At 48.1% G+C, this 15,449-nt stretch overlaps 1 protein-coding gene across 1 annotated transcript; it reads left to right on the top strand.

The window, feature by feature from the left end:
- Window positions 1-10,923: 10,923 nt before the first annotated feature.
- LOC123189042 (uncharacterized) lies at window positions 10,924-15,001 on the top strand. Its single transcript, XM_044601360.1, has 4 exons — window positions 10,924-11,230; window positions 11,840-12,215; window positions 12,312-12,437; window positions 13,544-15,001. Exons 2-4 carry the CDS (start codon window positions 11,859-11,861, stop codon window positions 14,759-14,761), a joined length of 1,701 nt encoding a protein of 566 aa, XP_044457295.1. The 5' UTR covers window positions 10,924-11,230; window positions 11,840-11,858; the 3' UTR covers window positions 14,762-15,001.
- The last annotated feature ends 448 nt before the right edge of the window (window positions 15,002-15,449 follow it).

Below are 15,449 nucleotides of genomic sequence, written 5' to 3' on the forward strand. Positions count from 1 at the left end.
TGTATCTCTCTCCACTGCTGAATCTGAATACATTGCTGCTGGATCTTGCTGCGCTCAACTTCTGTGGATGAAGCAAACACTCAAGGACTATGGCATTCATCTAAAGCAAGTGCCACTCTACTGCGACAACGAAAGCGCCATCAAGATTGCCAACAACCTAGTTTAGCACTCGAAGATAAAGCACATTGAAATTCGTCATCACTTTCTCAGAGATCATTTTGTGAAGGAAGATATTGATATCATACATGTCAACACTGAAGAGCAATTGGTAGATATCTTCACCAAGCCCTTGGATGAGAAGAGATTTTGCAAGTTACGGTGTGAGCTAAATATCCTGGGATCCTCAAATGTCCTGTGATCAGGCACACATCCTAACCCTTATGCATATTGATGACTTAGATGTGCAACACATGAAGTAAAGTATATCTTCAATCAATAAAGACATACATTCTAAGTGTGAATACATTAATGTGGAATTTGACTTCGGAGCGCCACGATAATTGTGCGCCGTGTCTAGGTCTAATACTTCCCATACAGTGGCTAACGCCACCACCAAATGTTCTATTTGAAGTGTTTCACTCATGGCGTTACCTTGCTATGTCTTCACATTTGGTTTGGCTTCAATCTCAACATGTTTTCATGATTATCTTCACTATGTTGATTATATATATATATACTAGTGTTCTGTCCTCTACAGCATTCACTTATAGCTATGTCTTCTTGTTGAATCTTTTGAACTAAGTGAATGTGATCAGACCCTAACCTCTCTGTGCTTTCTATCTCAAATCCTATCTCTCCAAATCATATGCATTCTATTGAAACTGTCGAATGTCTTCTCTGCATCCTTGTCAGCAGAAGATACAGAGACAAACCTTAAGTCCGCTTTCAATGCTCATTCCTCCACATGAAACCCGGAGAAGTAGGAACGACCACCCGACAATCCAGGCGTGTGTGGGACGTGGAACAAACCCCAAAATTCTGCATGATGGCCACGTGTTCCTCAGATGCAAATCGCCAGGGGCACCTGTGTAATAACGCAGTGCCGCCCCTGTACCTATAAATACACACTTCACAGCGGTCATTATCTCTTCTTCCACTCTCGCACGAACCCTAGCGCCACCGCTAGCCCTCGATGACGCCGGCGACGAAGCGCTTCGCCGCCGCAACCTCTCCGACGCCGTCTTCACGCCGACCGTGGACATCGTCCTCTCCGTCGTCGCCGTAGGTGTCCTCCGTCGCCAAGTTAGGGCACGGAAGATCGAACTGCTCGGCCTCCTCTTCCACTCCGTCTAGCAGTTCTTAGTGTGGTAAATAAAACTTCCTTTTTACGGCACCGTTGATCCTGTGGCTTTGTCACTTTCTACCACAAGCAGTTTCTATTCACACAAGTTAGATCTCTCTCATACTGCATCTCATAACATGCCTAGTATATTCACTTATGCTTCACAAAGTAGTTAGATTCCTCACTTGTACTGATATCTGGATTCGTACAAATCTGGAACCAACTCCTTATCTATGAGTGAATGTCTTCGCACGATGAGGTCAATGTCTTCTAAACTGATTTATATTCAAAATCTTCTAAGAATGCATATGACCTCTTCCCCTTCCCTCGCACCTTAATGTTGTCACAGGTACATGTCCGTGGGAGAATCCCTTGGTTCTCATAGTCTGCATTCATTTGCAGAATTCTTATAGCATCATATAAATTCTCCCGAAGCCAGTTCCTGTCTGTCCAGCAAGCGAAAGGCCTTGAAGCCTTTGAACGTATTGAAGCCTTTCAGTTTAAAGTTCATGGCTTCAGAGAAATCAGCAAGGAAGGGTGACAGAAAGCGTCGTGGAGAAACATTAAGAGATCTGCTAGATGACCTCTCAGAACTGTACAAGACAGATCCTGAAGAGGATTACAATCAGCGCAAAACACAAATCCAATGGATTCGACGCTATTGGGCAGAATAGTGGTTCAAGTACAGATTTGTGACAAAGGAATATGCTGAAAAGAATGCCATCAAGCGACCATGGGGAGACATCCTCTACAAAAATCTTCAACCCAGGACCAGAGATGAAGCCATTGAACAAGGCTTCTATCCCTGCATGGTCCGTGGACCACAACCTGCGGATGCTGACCCATCGTCACTACTATGGTGTCGTGACGACATTCTGTTCAAGTGCAACTTTCGGTTTGCCCAGAACTCAGCGAAGCAGAACAAGAAGACATTGGGACTAGACTTCAACCCTGGTCCTTCTGCTCCAAGGGCTGACGGCACCCGTGATGCAGAACCCAATGTCGTCGGTCCTTTCTACAACCTTGAAGGTCTCATCACCCATATCTTGGTTTAAGGGACAGCTGTGAATGAGCCTGCAGCTGACGCTGAATCAGATGAAGCGCCTGCAGCGCCAAAGCCAAAGAAGTTGAAGAAGCCTAAAGCTTCAAAGCCTGCCCCTTCACCAAAAATCTCACAAGCGAAGCCACTGGCAACTGCACCTCCTGAAGACAGTGTGCAGTCTGAAGATTTGTCATGCATCTCCAAGCCCCAGAGGGTCAAGATGCCTCTGCCACACACCGGCCAAGAGCTAACTGTTGCTGCCATTCTGCGCAATGATGCCATTGATCTGTCAAGTGATGAAGATCTTGCAGATGACGCTCTTGAGCAACTCATCAAGAGCAAAGAAGAAGTAGAAATCTTCAATGATCTGCCTCTCTTTGATGTAACAATCATCCACAACTTCATTGATGAATGGTTTGACACGCCAAACATCAGCTTCGATGATCTGCAACTACCCATTGGCCTGAGTGTCGCCTTCCATGGCGCCATTGCTTCAGAGTTAGCCATCGCCCAGCGCATTGTTGAACTGAAACAGAAGATTGACTTTGAGAAATCTCAGTTCAAGAAGCATATGGCCAAGCTCAGCGTGCAAGACGTGAAGAACTTCAAGATTATGCTGCACGAGCTCAAGGAAGCCTTTCTAAAGAAACATGCAGAAGCTCAGGGTTCTCGTGAGCACATGAAGGTCTTGGCTGATAGGTGTGTGCAAGCCTACAATGAGGCTGAGAAGCGCAAGGCCCTTGGGCGTCCTGGCATCGACCCCAGAATGGCTGCCAAGAAGACGAAGAAGCCCGCTATGGCTGAACCCGAAGCACCAAGGCAGGAAGCAGACCCCCTTGTCTTCCCAACTAGCATGACTGGCCCGAAGCCAAAGGCCAGGTCAACCGCTTCAGAACTGAAGAAGACCAGGACTGCTGAGGCTGAAGCAAGGAAGAGAAAACATTCTGAAGCCTCTGCTACTGCCAACGCCAAGAAGAAAAGAAAGACCAAGAAGGAACGGGCTGCTCCCACAGAGCCCTTGATTGTTGAACCCATTTCCATGGTTCACCCCGACGCCGATCCACAAGAACGTCAACTGACTGTCCATGAGCCTGCTTTCACAGAGGCTCATGAAGCTGAAGACTTTCCAGCAGCTGATCCCATCGCTGCTGAAGACATTGGTCACCATGACCATGTTGAAGATGATGCAGCCCTTCCTCAGCTACAGCACCAACAGGTATCATCACATGTGCTCACGCACAGCGAACTCATCAGCATTGGTCGTCCACTGACGCCAATTGCATAGGATGCTTTATGGGCGGATCGCCCACAAGAGGAAGAAGACTTTGAGGCCCAGCCAACAGCAACTCCACAGGCGTCACCCGCGTTGCGCAGGCTTCGCAAAGGTCCAAGGCCTCAAGTCTCTGCTGAAGACAATCCGGCTGCATCAGCCGCTGAAGAAGAAGTCCCACAAGTTGCCACTCCCCTGTGCCACCAAGAAGCGGTTCTCGAGGAGAACGTGATCGTGACCGACCCTCCTGCTCGTCAAGTGAAGGTTGAACATCTTGAGGCTGCCACCACCAACACCACTAAAGCCACTGACGCTGTCATGGCTGAAGCTAATGTGGAGCCCTCACCCACAAAAGCACCAGAAGTCAGCGAAGCCACTGATCCCGCCGCTTCTGTTCCTGCGTCTGCTGCCGGTCCCCAGTTCGACTATCATGTTGAGCATAGGCCTCAGGTGCAGAAGCCAATCCCAAGATTGCCAAGGTTCCCAGGTCCTGCATCAGCACCTGGCTCCTTCAATATCAATGGCTTCAGAGCAGACAACACATTCTTCAATAGCTCCAAGAACCCCTACTCAAGGGAAAGAATATCATCTGATCGGTTCTGGAGTTACCCGCAGCGAAGCTATTACTCATGCGTTCTTTACAACCAAGGTCGCATCTTCCCACACAAGCGCCTTGACATTGAAGCAATAGCTGGTCTGCCCTGTCTGGAAGAAGCTCTGGATTGCTTCAAAGAGGTTGGACTGCTGTCGTTCGTCACTGACCAAGAGCATTGGAATGAAGAGTTGCTGCTCCAATTCTATGCCACACTTCACATCCGCGGGTATAGCAGAGATCCGAAGACTTGGGTCCTGGAGTGGATGACAGGAAACGTTCATCACGAAGCCAAAGCCTTTGACATCATTGAGCTCACTGGTTTGCCCACTCCGGCGATCTCTACGAGCATGGCTGTCAGCTTCATAGTGAAGCTATTGAGAGCATCTTTCAGAAGACTGAACCTAATATGAGTCAGATGCTCAGTATGATGAAGCCATTGCCCCAAGATGCTGCTTATCCCACGGAGTTCTTCGTTGAAGACCTTGAGTATCTGCCAAGAACCATTTATCACATCATAAGGAGAACTCTCTGGCCAATCAAAGGACATTCTCCCCATGCCAAGCTGGAAGGTGCAATGAAGACTTTGGTCTTCTACATTCTTCATGGAAAATGCTTCAATACACAGGATTTCTTCATTCGCCAACTTGCTGCATCTGGCTCTGATCTGTTTGGTTTGAAGTTCTACGCCCCTTGGGTGATGCGGCTGATCAAACTTCACTCCGCTATCTCATATCAGCCCTCTGCCCGCAATCATCGGATCTTTTTGCCTGATGTGGATATGTCTATTGAAGCCATCTATCCTGAGCCTGCCAAGGAACCTCTAAGTCTTCAGAATGCAGAGCATCAAAGTTTTTCTCAGAACATTGAAGGCGTTGAAGCCGTAACTCGTGTGTATTCTTTGGCTGGCACTACATGTGCACCGCATCCTGCTCTCACTGAAGCCACTGACAGTACAACTGCTCCACGACCCAAGAAGCGCACTTGTGTTCTCAACGACCGAGAGCTTCTTGTGGCTCTTCATCAGAAATAGGATAGGCATCATGACTGGCTGAAGCGTCAAATGCAAAGCCTCTTGGTGGATGTTAATCGCATTCGCAATCTTGCCACCAAGAATGCTTTTGTTGCCCATGAAACCTCTCGCCGCACATGGAAAGGGCTGACGCTGGTGTGTTCTGAAGATGATCTTCAATAGGATGGCTTCTCTGAGCAATTCAAGTTTGACTCCACACCTCCTCGAAGGGCAGTGCTGCTACGAACTCCATCCCTTGAAGACTCTGAGTTCTCTTCCTCTGCTGCAACTGTGAATGCCAGAGTGATCGAGGATGAAGACGATGCTACTTCACTGCCACCTCCTTCAGCACGCTTCGACTCTACTCCAAGCTCTTCTGCACCTCCAAACACCACCAACGACCCTGCTGCTTCACGTACTCTTCATGGGAGCGAGTAGATACTCTATGTCTTCAAACCTTTTTGGTCCTTACTGACAAAAGGGGGAGAAGCATATGAGTTTTATAGTCTTCAAGCGGGTCCATATGGGCGGGCGCTTTATATTTTGCTTCGTGCTTACAACTATCATTTTGCTACATTTGGTTCTTTAAGTTGTAACACTTAAACTCGATGGTCGTCTGCTACTTATTTGCCACCTTGTGTTGCGATGATAAATTCCGCATGTGCGACGATAAATTCCGCACTTAGATCATTCTGCAGACGTCCATTTTCCATTATGCATGTCATTATCTTCACATACTTTCTCATGCATAGTGGATTGTCATCATAAGTTGAAGTGGATCTCCACAAGTACAACCTGCCATGTGCATTTGCATTCCAAAAGCAAATTACTTATATGCACATCTTCAGGGGGACCCCTTGCAACTTATGAAGACAATTCCTTATCCTTTACAATTTCACAGACTATATTCCCCGTTGAAAACTTCAACTAGTTTGTCATCAATCACCAAAAAGGGGGAGATTGTAAGTGCATCTAGTGCCACCCCTAGTTGGTTTTGGAGTATTGACGACAAACCTAGTTGAGGGACTAATGTGTTTGTGAGAATTGCAGGATAACACAGGTAGAATTCCCTCATTGATTCGGTTTTCCTACCAGAGATGACCCCTAAAAATGTATGAAGACATTGAAGTCAAAGGTGGTATATGAAGATATTCACATTGAAGACTATGACAAGAGAAGACATCGCATGAAGCCTATGGAGCTCGAAGACTTAGATCTTTCGTAGGTCTTTTTCTTCCTCTTTGTTGAGTCATAGGAACCACTGTACTGTTAAGTGGGGTCCAAGAGAACCAGTCAGAATGACTGAAGTGATGCTTAAACAAAACCTATGTCTTTGAGTGAAGACTTTGAAAGCGAATCTTGTCCAGAGTCGGACAAGTCAGCTTTGCTTGTAGCCCAAGTAAAGTTGTCGTGTGAGTTTGAGATCTGACCGTTGGAACACGTGTCAGTTCCTTAGTGACCCAGGGTCATTTCAGACAAATCAGGTCGGGTTGCCAAGTGGCTATAAATAGCCCACCCCCTACAACCATAAACGGTTGGCTGCTCAGATTCAAAGTATGGCTTTTGTCATTTGAGAGCAACCCACCTCGAAGCCTTTGAGGGAGAATTCCTTGCGAGGATAAAGCCCTAACCACCCAGAGCCAAAGAGAATTAGGCATCACTTAAGTCTTCTTGTCTGTGTGATCTGAAGACTTATTACACTTGAGGACTGTGCATCCTCCAGCCGGTTAGGCGTCGCGTTCTGAGCATCCAAGAGACATTGTGGATTGCCGGTGAACGAAGTCTGTGAAGGTTTGGGAGTCTACCTTGAAGACTTACCAGAGTGATTGGGTGAGGTCTGTGTGACCTTAGCTCAAGGGGAATACGGTGAGGACTGGGTGTCCTGAGCTGCGTGTTCAGAACTGGGTGTCCGAGACTGTGTGTCCTAAGGTTTAAATACCTAGCCGCCCTAACCAGACGTACAGTTGTCACAGCAACTGGAACTGGTCCAACAAATCATTGTCTTCAACGAGTCACTGGTTTCATCTTCCCTTCCCTTTACTTAATGTTACTCCTTGTGAAGTCATTGTATGATTGCACTTTCTTTTATCTTCACTGAGTGACTGCGTTTTCTGTTTGGCTTCATAATATCTTCCTACCTGATCCTTACTACATTGCTGCTATTAGTCATTGTGCTTTCACTCCATTGAATACTTGACTATGGCTTGCCTAGTGTAGTCTACCTTCCGCTGCAGGGTAATAGGTTTATTTCTATCATTTGTCTTCATAACTTCCACGTTTTGAAGACTTTCATAAAAATCGCCTATTCACCCCCCCTCTAGTCGATATAACGCATTTTCAATAAGAAAGTGGCAAGCCAGCCAGCCAGCCAGCCTCTTGTCAACCTTATGGATCACGGGCATCAACATACCATGAGTGATCTTGTGAGGGGAGATAGGTAGACCCAGATATGTACAAGGATAGGATTCAGTCTGGCACTGTAGGAGATCAGCAATTTCCTGCCAAACTGGCTGGTCCAAGCAAATAGGAACAAAAGTGCTCTTATGATAGTTAATTTTCAGCCCAGTGAAACCAGAGAAAGCATCCAAAATCCCCTTAATAATCCCCACTTGCTGAACATATCCTTGTATCAGTAGCAACATGTCATCCACATATTGTAAGACAGAAAACAGACCGTCGGCTCCAAGTGGGTGTTTGAGGTTTCCTATCATGTACTCTCTATTGCATAGTTGCTGCAGAATGTCTGTTGCTAGAATGAAAAGAGAATGTCTGTCACCTTGTCTTAGCCCACTTTTGGATAAAATTCTTTCCCCAAGGGTGCCATTGATTAGAATTCTAGAAGAGCTAGACGACGCTATATCACTAACCCATCTTCTACCGAAGCCTCTGGTTGTGAGAATGTGGCGTAGAGCATAGGTGTCTTCCTCTTCTTGACCTGTTGCACTAGCTCAACCGTGAGTGCAAAGTTTTCAACTATGCAGTGACCAAGGAGAAAAGCAGACTGAAGCGGATGAATGAGGCTTGGAATTAATTATTGCAACTAAACTACAAGGACCTTGGTTGCCGACGTACACTATGTACTAAGGAGATGGGTTTGAAATCCTTCATATCTGTTGGGTTCTTTCTTTCTGGGATGAGCACGATATTGGCGAAGTTGATACCCTGTAGGTTGCTGCCATGGTCATAAAATTCTTGAAAGAACCATAACAAATCCTCCTTCAGCAGTCCCTAAAAACTCTTGTAAAACTCATTTGTGTATTCATCAGGCCCAGGCCTCCGATTGTTGGGTGTTTTTTGAATTACAGCCGTGATTTTGCCCCGTGTGAGTGGCTCTTCCAGTGAGCTTAAATCATCTTGGTTATACAATTGAAAGGGGTCCAAAGTGCGCAAGGAAGGGGAATGCTTCCCGAAGATAACAGTGAAAACTCAGTAGCAATCGTGAGCTTGTTCTGATCACGGAAAAATTCTATGCCATCCTTAACAAGTAGCATGATCTTGTTTTTTCTGTGCTGGCAATTGGCGGTTGTGTGGAAAAACTTCATATTTTCGTCACCCAAGGTGCAACCTCGTATCTTTGCCCGGCGCCTCCAAACACTGGTTTGCCATAGAATCTGGCTCCTTTCTCCCAGCCCTTGTTCTTCTCAACTTGAAACTAAGCAAGGTTGATGTAGAAAGTTTCAAGCAAGGTTGATGTAGAAAAGAAGAATCTGGTGCCTTTCTCCCAGTCGTTGGCAACCAATCTCGGGCTTCTGGTATCTGTAGCCAATGGTTCTCGAACCTGAAGAAGTAGCTCTTAGCCGTGTCTTTGGAAAACTCGACACTAATCAGCACATGGCCAGATGTTGTTGCAGGAAGAGAAGTAGGCATAGTGTTGAGGAATCCTAAGCTCGATTCAGTGTTAACCAATACTCTATCGAGCTTGACCTGAGTTGGCTCCACCCTCTTGTTCGACCAAGTGAAACTTCTGTTAGCAACATCGATATCATCCAATGCATTCCCTCTGATCCATGAGTTGAACCTGTCCATCACTGCCCAAATTTTTCTCCCATGCGATTTTTCATGTGCAAACCTGTACATGTTAAAATCCCCTAGGATGACCCAAGGTCCAGTCACTTGCTCCGCAGCTTGTTCCATCACAACAAACCTGTACATGTTGAAATTCCCTAGGATGACCCAAGGTCCAGTCCTTTCCTGCAATTTCTCATGTGCAAACCTGTACATGTTGAAATTCCCTAGGATGACCCAAGGTCCAGTCCTTTCCTGCGATTTATCATGTGCAAACCTGTACATGTTAAAATCCCCTAGGATGACCCAAGGTCCAGTCACTTGCTCCGCAGCTTGTTCCATCACAACAAACCTGTACATGTTGAAATTCCCTAGGATGACCCAAGGTCCAGTCCTTTCTTGCGATTTCTCATGTGCAAACATGTACATGTTGAAATTCCCTATGATGACCCAAGGTCGAGTCACTTGCTCCGCAGCTTGTTCCATCGCAACAAAAAGTTTGTGCGTTCATCATCATCACATGGGGCATATACAGTGGATAAAACAAAGCTGTCGTTGTTACTCCTCGATTGGAAACATGCAAAGATGCTAAACTTGTGCTTGGTAATCTCAGAGCCGCACACCACATTTTCATCCCACGCCACAAGCAAGCCACCTAAAGTGCCGCAAGTCGGCGTGTAGATGAATGATCATTGATTTGGGTGGGGAGGAAGGAGGCTGCCTTCATCGTGTCCACCACCTGCAGTTTAGTTCCCTGCAGGAGACTGACGCTCGATCGACTAGACAAGAGTGCACCTTTGACTAATGAGTATTTGTCAGTATCACCAAGTCCGCTAACATTCCAACTAGCAATCCACATGATGAAAAAAGATGTACCCAAAGACAGGATCAAGGAGGAAACTAATTAAGCTTAATAAGGACACTTGATTAATAGAGTGCTCAGGAGAGCTTACATAGCTTGAATTGCAAATCTCAAGTAAAGGAAAACATGCAGTACAACGCAGATAGAACGCTCAAAAGGACCACAATATAGGATGAACGACTACAACACATGACACATGCAGAGAGAAGCAACATATTGAGGTGACCCTGACAAGCATGCAGGCGATTCTTCTTCTGCCGCCTAGAAGTGGGTATTATGGTGATATCACGGGGAGGATAGTCTGTAGTCATATTTCCAGATGTAGCCAAGCTCGATGGATCTCGTTAGTGAATCTCAATGTTATGCTTCGTGTGGTTGCTTTATGAAAAAGGGTTTTCCACTGCTTTATATATAAAGCACCCTTTGTGTGGTTGCTTTGCCCTGGATAAATGGACACGTGCCTTGGATTTTCTAACAAGCGGACACACCGGCATTGCAGCTGTGACTCTGCAGGCAGACGAGCAGCATAACATGACCACGACGGCGCACATCACACCGCAAGTGAGAATTTGTTTGAACTTTCAGCTGATTGATTAAACGGCATTGGTGTGGTTCAAGTTGACACGCGTAAGATCTCCACACTCTCCGCACGTACGTAGTTCCGCCATTGCTCAACGGCTCAACCCACCTACCTACCTCAAGCCCGGCCCTCGGTTTCGAACACCCGTCGCACGCACGCACCTGCCCTGCTTACAGTTTACAGCAATACTGAGTACTGGTAGTACCGGCCACCCACCCATCGCGTCACCTCAACGGCGGGCGGGCGTACATGCGACAAGGCCTAATCATATGCGGCGCACCACGGCGACAGCTCACTCGCGCTTGCACCCCCCTCCCTCTCACTGCCGGCCGCCCCGCCCCCGCGTCGACGAGTAGTCCTACACAGTGCATACGGTGGTGCACGCACACGCGCTCACTGACGCGCCCATCATCATCCCTGTCCCCTACCCCTCCCCCACTCGTGCGCTGTGCTGGTGTTTGCGCCGGCTCCAGCAGGCGCAGCTCACAACCAAAGCCTGCTGCTGCTGCTCATCCTCATCATGACGGCGTGTGCAGCCAGCTGATCGGGCGCAGGCGCCTCCCTTCATGCACCTGCTCTTAATGGGTACGCACTCCTCATGTCGCTTCTTCTTGGATGGTTTCTCATTTTCTAGGCCATTTTTGAGGTTCCTGCTGCGCCCTTCTTGGCGCTGCTCTGCTCTCCTCTCCTCTGCGCATTTCTTGGTTCTAGACTTCTCTCTTCCTTCTTGGAACTCCATGTATGCCCCTCCTCCTCGGTCTTTGCGAAAGCGATTTTCACAAGCTTGTCATCTTCTTGCTGTGGTAGGTACCGCTCCTATGCACGTAGTTTACTTATAACCACGTTTACTTCTTGGGTTGGGCATTCGCACCTGCATTACTCTATTCGTTCAACAAGAGGTTTTACTAGCAACAGATTCCAGTTTGATTTAAAGGGAAGGGAATGGTGCATTGGTGACGGTCACATCGCATCGCCCCCTTTCGCCACTTCCTGCTTCTTATTCCTTCCTCTAAAGCTGCATCCATCCCATCTTTTTCTTTTCCGCTTTTGCTCTTTCCCCTTTGATCGGTTTCGATGCCGCCACACTCTTCATCTTGACCGCATCACTCACCACCACCCACATTGTGCTGCCTGCCATTGCTCTCTCTGTCTCTGTCTCACTCTCGCTCTTGATCTCGTCTTGCTGGGAAGCAGAGGAACTTCCGGGGCTGCAATGCCGGGACGCGGCGGGGAGGAGGGCGCGGCGGTGAGGCTGGCCAGGATCCGCAAGCGCCGCGCGCTGTCCTCCTCCGACGCCTCCAACGCGGCGAGGAGGCTGAGGTCCAGGAGGCCTGCGGTGCTGCTGATACGCAGGGGGAGGGAAGGAGGCGCGGCCATGTCGGACTCGTCGTCCCGGAGCCGGCATTGCCGTCGCCAGGTCGCCGACGGCGCGTCGGCGAGGAGGCTCGTCACCGCCTTCTGGCAGTCGGACAAGGACAGGCTGTTCGGGGAGGAGCAAGATGTCCTGCTCATGGACAAGGACGCGTCGGCGCGCCGGAGCCTGGTTCCTCGGAGCAACGCCTCCACGGAGGTGAGAGATACTACTTGGACTTAGATTCATCTGTTTTGGTTGCGTCATTTGTCGAATCTGTGGTGTGGTTGGTTAACCGATCTAGCGGTGGTGTAGGTTTCCAAGAGCTCAAGAAGCAGGACCAAAATCAAAATGTTTGAGGAGGCCGGTGGCCGGAAGGGGAGCTGCCACAACGGCCATGGACAGTGGCCTTCAGCAGATGTCAACTGCAGCGCAATGGAGGTAAATCCGCACCTTCTTTCCTTATCTTAGCTCTAGTTTTTTTTCTTTCCTTTTTCCGAGAAATGTTAGTTGTAGTTGTTGAGCCGTCAGAAGAAAGATTTTGTACTTCATCATCGAGTCTGGACTCTTGAGCAGGTGAATCTGCAACATTTCTACTATTAAACACTTAAATCTTGCATGCAAAAAAAAAGGGAACCAGCAAATTCTTACCCACCCTGACAACATAGATGAGTTCAAATGCTATCTAATTTCTTAATTCAGTCAGTATTGACGTGGGTAGGTGCAAAATTTCCAGTACTTGTTTAACTGAAAAAATATGAGAATCCCTTGATAGATCTTAGAATAGGAGAATAGGTTGTCTTAAGCCTGAACTAGCTCTGAGTTGCCGAGCTAGTGATGATTTTAATCAGAGCCTAGCTAGTTGCTAGCTAAAGGAATCTCTCCCCTCAGAAAGGACTTTCGACTTGTTGTTTCAAACGTAGCACACCTTTAAGTGCAAGTTGGTTCCTACAAATATGCAAACATTTGCGGAACTCAGAAATGCTTGTCCAAGAAGCATCTCAGTAGCCACCACCTTACAAATGCTATATGAGTAGAGTAGTGTATGCGTAGGCGCCGCCGTGCTGAGTTATAAAGTCACTGATAATTTTAGCGCTGTGCACCTTTAAGTATGAGCTGGTTTTGTAAAACATGAAAGCAGAAGCAAATGTGGGACGCATCTCCAAGGAACCATTTTCAGATGCACATGCGTCTCGTCCACTTGTGCATCAGTCTATCAGCTAGGCTTGATTGTTTATCCAGCAGCTGAAATGGCTCCGTAATAACTTTCCTTACGTCTAGGTCGTTAGGGGGTGTAGTTATTGGGCAGTTGCTAGTACTCCCTTTTAGTATATGGGTGGTCAGAATTATTGAAGCTAATTTCCGATTAGAAAGACCTGTATGCCTTGTCTCTGATTTTATTATCTATACTATCATATACTACCACTTTTACCTTCTGAATTGGGCGATTTCTACATTTCATATAAGAACCTTGCTATCTATGAATTGAAATAAAAAAAGAAGACAGGAGTTGAAGTTAGCACTAAACTTTGTCATTCTGTTTTCAGATTGGCACACACCCTCAAGACGATGTTTCAAGATGCCCTGAAGAGAAAGCAACCCAGCTGAAGGATCTGTATAACAGCTTGATTGCGTCCAAGGAGCTCGCCAAGGTGCTAGCACACATCTGGGGAGAGCTGAACCCATCAACCGTCTCACTCATCTCTGCGCTGCGCTCCGAGCTCGATCTTGCGCGCGCCCACGTGCGAAGGCTCATCAAGGAGCAGAAAGCAGAGCGCAGCGAGATCGACGACCTGAAGAAGGAGCTCGTGGAGGAAATGGAGGCCTGGAAGGCCAAGCAGAAGGAGAAGGCCGCGACCGCCCTGCAGTACGTCGTCACGGAGCTGGACAGCGAGAAGAAGTCGAGGAGAAGAGCAGAGAGGGCGAACGAGAAGCTCGGCGCCGCATTGGCCGACGCCGAGTCCTCGCTGCGCGCGGCCAACAAAGAGCTGGAGAGGGAAAGGAAGTGCAGAGGGAGGGTGGAGATGATGTGCGGCGAGCTCGTGAGAGGCATCGGCGAGGACAGGGCCGAGGTGGAGGCGCTCAAGAGAGAAGCTGAGGACTCGCAACGGGAGCTGGAGAAAGAGCGGGAGATGCTCCATCTCGCGGACGAGTGGCGCGAGCAACGGGTTCAGATGAAGCTGCTGGAGGCGCGGCTTCAGTTCGAGGAGAAGAACTCGGCGCTCACCCAGCTGCACGACGAGCTGCAGGCGTGTCTGGACGCCAAGAAGGGCCAGGAGCCTGAGAAAACCGATCAGATGCCATCAGCCCGTGCGTCTGAAAATGGAGGCGCTGCCTCTGGCCCTGTTCCAGCTCCAGACAATGCTGGTGACGGAGGATTCAGTGAGGATTGCGACTCGGAGGGGAGTGACATGCACTCGATCGAGCTGAATGTCGACGGCAACGGCAATTTGCATACCTGGAGCTACACTCCTTCGTCGAGGCGCGACCGGAGAGTGGGTGCGACGACGCATGGATCGTTTCCGGAGGACAGACGGACGGATGATGCCGGCTCGCGCGGCGGCGACCGGAAAACGTCCCGGGAGACAGATGACGCGCTGGAGGGGGACTGGGCAGAAGGGTGCAGCCACGGAGTGCTCAACTTTGATCATGACGAGGAGAGGTACCAGGCCATCAAGGATCTCAGGGAGCAGATGCTGGCTGGATCTGGGCTCCTCATGTCACAGGGCAGAGAAACTGCTCAAAGTCAGTACTGTATCTTCTGATGTTAATTGAACTTGGCCGATTACTGAAGTGTACCGACCAATCACTGCTGATGTTAGTTAGATATGACTTGCTCAATCAGACAGGGATATATAGTCAGGGTTTGTCTTTGTTGATGAGTTTTCTTTTGCACGAGTGCTTTGAGCTCTTGAAAATTGGGGATGCGGTTCAAGTGTACCCAGTTCCATGCTTGTAGTGTTATGTATATTATTATTACAAGGAGTATGTTTTTTTACAGAAAACTTTCGATCTATTCATCTTTAATCATGACAGTACAACAATATTATATCCAAATACGTAGACCACCTAGTGACGACTACCTGCACTGAAGCGAGCCGAATGCGCGTCACCGTCATCCCCTCCCTTGCTAGAGCCGGACAAAACTTGTTGTAATAGACAGTCGGAAAATGGTCATGCTAAGGTCCCATGGGACCAGCGCACGAAAACCTCAACCGCCGCCGATGAAGAGTAGCATAGATCGAAAGGATTCAACCTAAAAACACACAAACGTAGATGAACGACGGCCAGATCCGAACAAATCCACTAAAGACAGATCGGCCAGAGACACATATTCACATGCCTGACGACGATGCTAAACGCATCACCGGGACGCGGGCTAGATAGGGAAAACCTTATTCTATCTTCATGGAGCCGCCGTCGTCTCGTCTTTCTAAGCAGGACTCAAACCAC

Source organism: Triticum aestivum, chromosome 2A (genome assembly GCF_018294505.1).
Source record: "Triticum aestivum cultivar Chinese Spring chromosome 2A, IWGSC CS RefSeq v2.1, whole genome shotgun sequence".
Lineage (NCBI taxonomy): Eukaryota > Viridiplantae > Streptophyta > Magnoliopsida > Poales > Poaceae > Triticum > Triticum aestivum.